This window comes from Uloborus diversus, chromosome 1 (assembly GCF_026930045.1).
Source record: "Uloborus diversus isolate 005 chromosome 1, Udiv.v.3.1, whole genome shotgun sequence".
In the NCBI taxonomy this organism is placed as follows: Eukaryota; Metazoa; Arthropoda; class Arachnida; order Araneae; family Uloboridae; genus Uloborus; species Uloborus diversus.
Genome location: NC_072731.1, coordinates 36,253,501 through 36,264,428, shown reverse-complemented (window position 1 = coordinate 36,264,428; position 10,928 = coordinate 36,253,501). Strand labels below are relative to the sequence as shown.

General features: G+C 31.0%; 1 protein-coding gene across 1 annotated transcript in view; it reads right to left on the bottom strand.

The window, feature by feature from the left end:
* Positions 1–171: 171 nt before the first annotated feature.
* Positions 172–10,928, bottom strand: part of LOC129229353 (signal recognition particle receptor subunit beta-like) — a 52,677-nt gene continuing 41,920 nt past the window's right edge. The window contains exons 6-8 of the mRNA XM_054863646.1: positions 7,271–7,347; positions 5,867–5,921; positions 172–1,064 (exon numbers count right to left, since the gene is read on the bottom strand). Coding sequence (XP_054719621.1) covers positions 851–1,064; positions 5,867–5,921; positions 7,271–7,347 — 346 coding nt within the window. The 3' untranslated portion in view covers positions 172–850. The remainder of the gene's footprint in view (positions 1,065–5,866; positions 5,922–7,270; positions 7,348–10,928) is intronic.

Below are 10,928 nucleotides of genomic sequence, written 5' to 3'. Positions count from 1 at the left end.
CCCAAAAAAAATAGCACTGGTTACAAGTAAACAGTTTACACTATTCTGAGAAAATCTTTGTTGAGCTGTTATAATATTTGGATTCAGTGTACTTTTAATGTATATTTAAGACTATTTTTACACATAGAGTTAATGTAAGTTTAGCATTTTTAAATGTAGCTGTAAATAAGCAATATAAGTTTATATAGTTCACCTGAAAATCAAGTGCACTTTTATGCTAAAAAAAATTTGACAGTTTAGAAAATCTGGATTTATTTTTTATAAAAAGTATTATTTAACAAAGTTTTATATTTTTCTTCAAATGAACAATTTAAAAATTAACTTTTCAAATTTTAATGCATTTAATTGGTGGAAAACAAGAAATTTTACAATTACAATGAAGTTTGGGATGCAGAAAGTTTTCCTTTTTTGTTCATAAAATGGAAATAATGAAATTTCAGACCAAACTTGAAAGAGTGCATATTAGATCAATTATATTCAAAATTTGGTCAGAAAATATTTCTTCACAAACACATGGATACTGTCAGGACCACCATTTGGGCCTAAACTTCAATTAATTAATGCTTTTACACATAAGTGGGAATAGTTTGTTGTTTTCCAATAAAACTTGCATATACCCATAACCACCCCCCCCCCCTTACCCCAAAAAACTCAAAAAGGATGCCATGAATAAATAGTATGGGGGAGTAAAAGGTATGAGTTATTTCTTTCAAGGGAAAAATAATGTGTTAAGGATAGCGTACTTTTTGCTGAAGGAAGAGCCCCATAAACTATATAGCAGTAAAATTGAGGAAATTTATAAAATTTATTATGCAGGATGATTCAGATTTCGAATGAACTACAACTTCATTTAAGCCACTTTTTCCAACCAAGCCCAGAGAGGTTTCAAGATTTCTTTTGGTTCACCTTCACCAGGCTCAGCAGCACTACATTCAATAAATTCAACCTTCAAGGATTTTAAGTCAGCAAACTGGAAATCTTTCCCCCTGTGTCCAAGGAACACCTTTTCTTCTGTAGTGGAAGTTGATGACAATCTTCCAGTCTGTGTTATTCGCAATGCATTTCTGCAAAAAAAAAAAAAAAAAAAAAAAAAAATCATTTTTTGAGCTACTGAATTGATTATCCTGTAGTAGCTAAATATTTTCTTTCCAAATTAATTAACAATTTAGTATTTTTGTGCTCATTTAAAGGTAATTAATTGCCACTGGGAGTTACCAAAGACGGAGAACAGAAATAGTGAAATTAATAAAATATATTTTTTAACTGAAGAATTATTCCTAGTATAGCAATAATGTACATTTTTAGAAGAAGCTACTCAAATATTACTTTGTTCAAAATTTTTAAATCATCAATGGGGAAAAAAAATGTTGATATAAAATTGGGAAAAAAAAAAACAGTTGACAGTAAATTTTTTTTTTACATTGCTTGATGGAATATATATTTGTCGTACTTAGCGGGAACTATTCAACTTATTTCAGGGGTAGAAGTGATCAACTTGTCACATATAGGACATTTTTCACAAAAAAATAGGACAAATACAGGACACATTATATGAATAGTTTGGCTATGAAAAAAGAAATAATACACATATATTATTTAGTTATTCTTATCAATGATTTTGTTTAAAAAAAAAACCATCAAACAAAATTATAACTTACACCAGAAATGACTTTCCTGTAGTTGAAAGAATAATTTTTGAAAAAACAGTGTACTTTATAGACAAAAAAAAAAAAAAAAAAGAACAAAGTGAAACCTATTGATAATTAATACAGCAACTCACAATTTTTGCAGGGATAGAAGTGTCACAAACATAGCTTATAAGCAAATAAGTTATTTGCTTAACATTTCTCAATGGCAAGCATTTTTCACTATTAACAGCATTTTTTACCCTTCAATTTGCATGTAGTACAGTCAAGTCAGTCACTTTTTTCTCATAAGTTTATGGGATGATCAGATAAATTCTTTGGTTTAGTTACATCAGGTAATTACCCCTCAAGAATTTCTTGTATGTCATATCAGGGTTCCAGAGTCGGGTGGAAACTGGCTGACTCCGACTCCTGGATTTCAAAGCGTCTGACTCCTACTACAAATTTCTTTTTCTTTTTTTTTTTTTTTTCAATTTTTCCTCCCTAATGGGAAGGGGAAAAACCCAGAACAGTGATTGAAATATTTGTTCTTTTTTATGAAATTTTTGCACCGTGTTTTATTGCAAACCTAAAATGCGTACAACATTGGAAATTCAATTTGAAAATGAAATTTTCCAATAGTTGGGATTTTTAAAATGCGATTAGTCAAAAATACCATTTTTTAAAAGAAATGAGAAGGATTAATTTGCTTTCCAGTTAATAGTTAACAAATAACGTTGATCAAATCGTGTGAATTCAATTATTGAAAGCTGTAACTTTAGAGAAAGAAGATTTCTTGCAAAGCTGTCTGGGTGGCACCCCTCAAGGGGGGGGGGGGAGAACAAGTTAATTTAAGAGTTTATAAAACTATAAATCCTTTAATTCTGAAGTATTTCCCCAAATAAACCTTAAAATATATTTCTCTTTTAAAATTTCAATGAAAATAGGGTACTGTGTTGCTCGGAGAGGATGGGTACATATGCTTCTGGAGCAAATTTTACACAAAATGTGGCGGTATACAGCTTTGTACGAATAGCTTTGAAACTATACCTATATTTTTCTTCTCTCAACTTTGAAATTAAAATTTTATTGCCTGCTTTAGAATTAACCTTAATATAAAGATTTTAAGATTAACTTCTACTGAGCATTGTGCTCAAGAAATCATATACTGATTTTATTTCATACATTTTAATGAGAACCGAGTTTATAGAATAGTTTTTAGATTTAAAAAACATGCGTTACTGGATCTTTTGGATTTGAGCTTTCGGGTGAAAACTTGTTTGAATTTGTCACCTCCTCAGAAGTTTCCACCCAAGCTATGGGCCTTGACTTACCCCAGGGATACATTTCTTTTACTATTGTATAACTGAGATCAAAGCAAAAATACATTATTATTATCATTTGAAAGTGATTAATTCTGATTCAAAAATTGCTTCTATTTACAAAATATTTGGAAACAAAAACTTTCCTGACAGTTGCTAATAGTTAAAGAAAGTTATTAAAAAAAAAAGCAAACTAGCGGGTCGACGGAGGTAGCTATTACAGAAAGTGAAAATTTGATAAATAAAGAAGCCAGTTAGTTGTCAATGGCAGTTATTTTCTTATTAGTAGGTCTTTATACATAAATCAAACCAATTTGTAGTTTTTTTTTTTTTAATGTAGGACAGTCAGTGAAAATTAGAGAAAAAAAAAAAGTCATAGTCGGCCTGTTTTACGACTCCGGCTCCTTTATGCCAAAATCAGTCCGACTCCAACTCCACAGCCCTGGGTCATACAATTACTACCAGATGGCATGGTTTTTTAAACTTATTTTTAAAAAATTTAATGAGTACATTTTTTTTTTCAAATTTAAGCATTACTTTTAAACATTGACAGATCCAAGATAATGGAGCATAGCATTATCTGACCAAAAATTATTAAGCTTTCCTCTAACTGAAAAATATTTTGCGACATTTTCACTTTAGAATTAAGTCAGACAGCACTGGATGTCTCCTTCAGCTAGTAAATTCTACAGAAATTTAAATTCTGTTAGCAGATTATAGAAGATACATCTTGTCTACATTTATTGAAACATGTTTGACCTTAAAACATCCAATTTTATACAAATCCAACTATTTTTCTTTTGCAGCAGATGTGTAAATAAACTTTTTACTCATTTTAACAAGTACAGAACAATTTTACAATTTTAGAAAAAATAAATCAATAACTGCAAATGAATGAGATCTGCATGATATGCACATTTACAGGATACAGCAAAAAAAAAAAAAAAAAAAACGGGACAAGCAATTTTTTCCATGTAACTTTATTAAAAATAAATTAACAAAACACAATAAAACATATGAGTAGACCTTTAGCTATCAATAAATTTAATTTGTTTCAACCTGGCCACCTTTTGAAGTGATACAGAGCTGTGACTCCTTATTAAAATTTTCAGCCAAAGGCTGCAAGTCTTTTACCTTTAATCAATCCTATTCCCTCTAAAGCAATTGGTTCAGAGGGTCCAAACTTTTGTGTATTTTAGTGCAGACCTTGAGTCTAAAATAGGCTATACAGTGTAATAAATGAGATTGGGGTCTAGTGAGTAGAGCGTCCATTCTACAGATGATATGTCAAAAACAATGCCCCTTGCACAACTCTTGACTTTTTGGCCATATAAACTGGTGTGGAGTCTAAATGAAATGTCCAATCTACATTGCTGAAGTGCTCTTAGGACCACAGAAGTACAACAACTTCTAAAATGTCCTTCTGGTACACTTTTTGATTCATTTTATGGCCCTAATCTACAAAAACCAGAGATTTTTTTTTCTGTTGTGCAGATTCCATCACAGACCAGGCCTGACTTCAGATTTTGGTGATGTTTAACATTTTTTAAGGTGCTTGGAGTGTCTAAAGACCAAATTCTATCCTTCTGCATATATGGTTCAGTATTCTGTATATTCCATTCTGTAATCTGGGGGTTATGAATTGGTTGAACGGTAAATCAAGAAAGTTATCCTCTTCCAGCGCGGACTTGCGGCCCGTCTCAAAGGTTTCTGGCATCTTTGGAGTCATACGAAATTGTTTTCTTTAGCAAAAGGCTGAACTTTTTGGAACTCGTAAAGCTTCTGTCCAAGCTCTGTTTTTGCTCTTAGTCGCACTTATCAGTCACAAATCTCTGTCTGACGAAAGACTTTTCTCGTAGAAAACCATAGATTTCATTGAACTCGCTTTTGGATGACCTGGCAATTAACCGAAATGTTCACTGCTAGTTTTTGTACATTTCCTGGACGTCGACAATCAATTCCAAGCCACTTGATATGGAATACTGCATCAAATACTGTTTAACAGGGCACATCAAGCAAATAGTCATTTTCCTAGTTAAAAAAAACTTTAAAATAGCAGGTCTTTTACTTAAAATTGCAAGAAAACTGAAAAACAACACACAAACTAAGATATTTTTTCCTAATAAAGTGAGGGACCAAAAATAAATAAAGATACTCTTTAAAAGAAAATTAGTTTACTTCCATTCGCTGATGCAAGCTTTGTCTGAGTTTTTTTGCCACACCCTGTATAAGAGGAGAATGAGGCTGATGTGATGTGACTTAACTTATCAGTTGATGTAATAAAAGAAACCCAAAGGCTTAAATGCATTAAAATGTGTTTTCTCCCCCCCCCCTTTCTTCTAATGGGGCTGTATTTGATGCTTTACCTTTTGCAGACCTAATGCAGTCCCCCGAAATAACATCCATTCTTTCACGTAGCACCACTATTGACCGATGCCAATACCAGGAGAATCTTGATGCCAAGTTTAATTACCAGATGGAGGCACCTGGGCTCTCTTCAATTCCAAAAAAAAAAAAAAAAAGATAATTTAATTTTGACAAGAGCACTCAAATTCAAATGAGTAGTCAGAGGATTTTTTACATGCCCCATTCAAATGGCATGGGCACTGCCAATTTTCTGCATCTTGAAAATTATAGGAATGGAGCCAGGTTCAATCGTGCTCCTTTAGATGTATGAGGCTAACACCTAACACTTTGTTGGCATTGGCATTACCCATAGTAAATTCTGCTAATTTTTCAAACTGTTCTGGGTAGCATAGTTGAACTAATACTATTTAAAGAACTAGTTAAGTAATAAGGATAGATAAAATAGTTTTAATACATTTAATAACAATTAAAAGTTGCATGTGTTTAAAATGGAAATATATGTTCTGTATTTGTTCTGCGCATAAAAAAAAAAGAAGGATGCGTAATACTCACATTTCTTTTTCTAACAAAGATTGGATTACTTTTGCACTTTTAGAAACAGCATGATCTGGAAAAAATTTGAACACAAAACTATTAGCAAAAACTAAGTGGGTACAATAAAGGAATAGTAATATTTCAGATAAATGAATTTTCTTGTCTTCAGAAGTAACAATTTAAAAAAGTATTAAAATTTGTTGTTATTTCATCAAGATGGAAATTATACAGATTTCAGTATTAATCAAAGGGACATCTTGATAGAAAATGACAGATCTAGAACCGATTCAATTGAGTTTGTGAAAAATATATTAAATATATTCTTTTCTTTCTTTTTTTTGCTGATTTTTACACTAATAAATTGAGTTGCTGCATGATTGAGGGCGGTGGTTGGAAGGGGGAGGGGAAAATAGTCCTTGCTTCCACTTTTTTGACAAAAAATTTTAATTTTCAAAATTAAATTTTAAAAATTACTACAAAAATTTAAAATTACAAAAAAAAAAAAAAAAAAAAACTAAGCATTGATAATTTCTTACATCTCTATATATCTCATGTCAAATAATTTTCAGTTATGTCTGGTAAAACTGAAAACAAATAAGTGTTCTAAGAAAGTCAATTTTCAACCTATATTCTTTCTCTACAGCCAAAATAAATAACCAGCTGAAGGAAATATATGCGCTAGCCTAAGCTAATCCTGGTGTTAGCCTAACAACTGTGCTAGCCTAAGCTTATACATATACAACAGTGCTAGCCTAAGCTAATACAACTTCAGTTTCTGAAACTGAACAGAGCTTTAGTCCTTGACTCAGGACTTGGTGGCCCAACGAAGAATTAAAAAAATTAAGCATCTTCTACCTTCACCAGGGCTGGATTTAGGGGAGGGCAGGCAGGGCTACTGCCCCGGGGCTTCCACAATAAAAATTTTTCAAAATATCCTAACTTTTACAAATTAGCAAATTTTATGTTTTTTTTTCTCCCCTATAAGTTATAATAATAATATGAAAAAATAAATAGCAGTAACTTAAGGACATATTTACTATTAAAGTGCTGATAAAAAATATCGGATTTTATATGATACACATATACATATGTATATGTATTGATATACATATGTATATCAAAATATTCGCATATATATAATAGTATCGGATATTTTCAAAAATATGATCTTTCCGAACCCTTATTAGAGCATCCACTCCTTCATTGCCCCGAGTCTCCACACTTCTAAATCAGGCCCTGACCCAGCAGTGACTAGACATGTTTACTATCATGAAAGAACTTAAATATGGTGCCAGCCCCAGATGTAACATGCATCTGAAGGATAGTATGCTGAGCAGTGTTACAGTTACAATCTACCATAGACATTTACATTTGGGTATGCAAAATAAGGATATTTTGCAATAACAGATTTATAATTCTTACCTTGTTTATTACAGGCTATCAGGAATGGGACCCTATAATCATGTACATAAGGCTCCTGAAGGAGCATGAACAAATATCTGAAAAAGAGGTTGAATTAATTTTTGATAAGGTAAATTTGCAAGATACAGTCAATATAAAAAGAGAAAAGAAAAAACTGGATTATTAAAAGACAATCAATGGAAAAAACAAATTGAACTTAAAAAAGAATCTATAAATCCGCTTTATAAAGTAATTTACTGTGTATACTTGTTTCTATAAAAATACTACTGACTCATATACAGGGTGTTTTGTTTTAACCTGCAAATTCTCTATTTTCTCAACTGTTAGCTCTAGATGCATATTTAAGATATTAAAAGTTTGAAGCAAAAACAAAAATTAGTCAAAAAATACCAAATTTAACTTTTTATACAGACCGTAGGTCCCCTAACTTAAATTCAGGGAAATAATCTCAATTGAAAAATAATTCCAACACAAAAAGTTGGACATTAGTATAACCAATATTCATCCACATATGAAACGCAGCATTTCATGAGTTACACCACTTTACACTTGCCATCAATAAGACCTTTTGGGGGGAAATGTAGCAGTTAACAAGGTTTTAAATTTATATGTGTTTATAGAGTGTGGTTTTCAAACTGATTGAGGTTTTGTAGTGTGTTTTTGCGTATTATGGCACAACATTTGCTTTTATTTTTGAATAGCAATGAAAAATATAAATACTTTTTTTTTTTACTTTGACAACCTGTCATTCTTCTGAAAGGGCAATAAGTTCCAATCTCATCTTCTAGATGGTCCTGAAAAAGTTTGAACTTAAATATCTCCTTGAGTTTTTGTCGCACAAACGTCAAATTTAATATCTTTCAATGGGCATTATTTCCGTTATTATAAGTTAGGGGACCTAGTTAGGGGAGTTAAATTTTGTATTTTTTGATTCATTTTTACTTTTGTTTCAAACTTTCAAAACCTTAACTCTGCATCTGATTTTGAACATTTTTGCAACTGGAAGTATGTATCTAGGACTAACAGTTGTAAAAATAGAGGTCTTGTAGGTTAAAATAGGTTAAAATGGAACACCCTGTATATTAACAAACATTATTCATTACATAGACCATTTGAGGTAGTGAGAAGCAAAGGGATGTAAGAGGATAGTTTCAAGTTTTGAGTAAAACAGGTTTAAAGATAACGTCCTAGGTTCTAAATCATGGTGTGCAGCAGCACCTACCAGGGCTACTAGTACTATTTCTTGCCCCAAGACAGAGGAGAGGTTCACCTACCATTTGTACTGGTTATCTCCAAATTTTTAATTTCACTATTTACATCTCTTAGCTTCTCACTGCCTTATTTGTTAATGGAAATCAGATATTTTAAAGATAAATAGTACCTTGATTTTTCTCAGTTACACAACCCATTTAGCAACAAAAAAATTAATAAATATTTAGATAAAAATAAATTAGTTGCAAACCTATAAAGTTTCAATTTATAAGTTATTTCAAGTTTAGAGAAAGTTTTGAAACAACGTCCATTTAGTTTACCCTTTACCAGATCAATATTTTTATTTCAGTCCAAAACAAAAACTTCAGATACAAAAGAACTAAAGTCATTAAAGGCAAACATTAAAGATTAATTAGAATTAACATACATAAGCATTAGGCAAGAAGCAGAGGCCATAGCTGTAGTTTAAAAAGTGCATAAGACAGATGCCCACAACTTTTCAAAATTTAATTGTTTAAAAAAATATATAAGTTTTAATTTTACTTCCTTGGTTGTTTAGCTAATGAATCTTTTAAACTCTTTACAAAATATCACGGTACTGCATTTTTAGCCTATTGTGGGGAAAAAGTTGGAGGAAGACAGCAGAAATTACTATTGGCATTTTATAACAGCGAGTCGTAAATCGGGCTAAATCAAGTTTTCTCAACCTTTCAGGGTCTATGCCCTCCTTGAATACTATTGTTAAATAGCTGCCAACCTCAAGATAAAAAAAATAGGAGCACTTAAGGAAAAAAATAGGAGCAATGAGGGTTAAAATAGGAGCACGAAATCGTGGCCTGTGCTAAACCTTCCGTCTGTACCGTAAGTTTCTATAAATTCTAAGCACCTTTACAACGCTTTTCTGAATTTTCATGTTAGATTTTCAACCAAACTACAACCAAGTTTAAAATAAAATTATTTTACATTAAAAAAGTAACATTACGTAGATACATATTGAAAAGTAAAAAAAAAAAAAAAAACATGATTACTGTTTGATTTAATAAAACTGCAACCTTTTTTAAAAATATGCTTTTATACATATCCTACATGTATTGAAAATGCATTGCATAAGAACATATTGAAGATTAAAAAACACAATTATTTCTTATACTTGGAAGTAAAGCAACTTCATAGTAAAGGTTAAAACTCAGAAATTTCTTAAGTGGCCAGTGGCCACTAGACTCCAAAAACTTAGTGGCCACCAATGTAGCCAAGTTTTGAAATACAAACTGGAGTGTGGGAGGCAGTTTTTAGAACTTTCATTTAAAAAAAAAAAAGATGATTTGGATTTAAAGAGAGATATTCAATACTTTTTTCGCACATGGGAAATTTAAGTTAAAATAGGTTTCTGATTTATTTAAAAAAAAAAAAAAAATAAATAAAATAAATAAATAGAAGTCAGCAGGAACCTTCATTTTAGATGAAATAGTTTCATTTTATAGAAAACCCTTCAAGGCAATGAGGATCAAATACAGATAAAATTTCCCCTTCAAAATAATTATTTTAGAGAAAAACCATAACTTTTTGCCTTTTGTTATTTTTTATAGTTTGCATTGAGACAAACAACCAATTCTGTTTTTGGAAACTTAGGCTATTAATAATCTTGTCCACTTCTATGTTGAAAATGACAAAACATGGCAACAACGCAAAAAAATTAAGACAATTTTTGAGTTTGTTGCATTAAAAGTAATTATAAATAATTAACGATCCTTAACAAACTAAAATGTAGATGAAATAGTGAGATTTTATCACATTAGCGTCTAAACCAATGAGGATAAAATAATATTCTGAAGAAAAAATTTTGCATTATTTTCAATAGTTTGCATTGCAATATTTATCTAATTCCGATTTTGAAAACTTGGCCACTTAAGAGTCTTGTGTACTAAAATCTCACAAATGACCAAATATGGCGACTAAGTCAAAAATTCAGACATAAAATTTTGAATTTATTGCATGAAACTAATTTAAAAATAAAAAATCCCCATAACACTGCAATTTAATTGCAAATTTTTAGCACATTTGTGTCCAAAGCAATAAGGATAAGATGAAATTTTAAATAGTATAACTGTTTTCACATTTCTCAATAAAATTATTCAAAATAACCAAAAAAAAAAACATTTTGCAGCACATTTTGCTTATTTTCATTAGTTTGCAGTTTAAAAAAAACACCCTACTCTGCTTTGTCTTTGAAAACGAAGGCACTTAAGCATTGTCTACTAACTTCCATCTTGTGAATGACCAAACATGGGTGCTACGTTTTACACGTAGCTGAAATGCTCGATAAAAAAACGATCTCCGATCGACGCTCCCCCTCAGTGTTTATCCTGACACTAAGCTTCCAAAGCATCAAATTGTCATCTCTTTTGTTGAGTTTGTGCACAATTCCTGCCTTTAAGGATAGGAAATA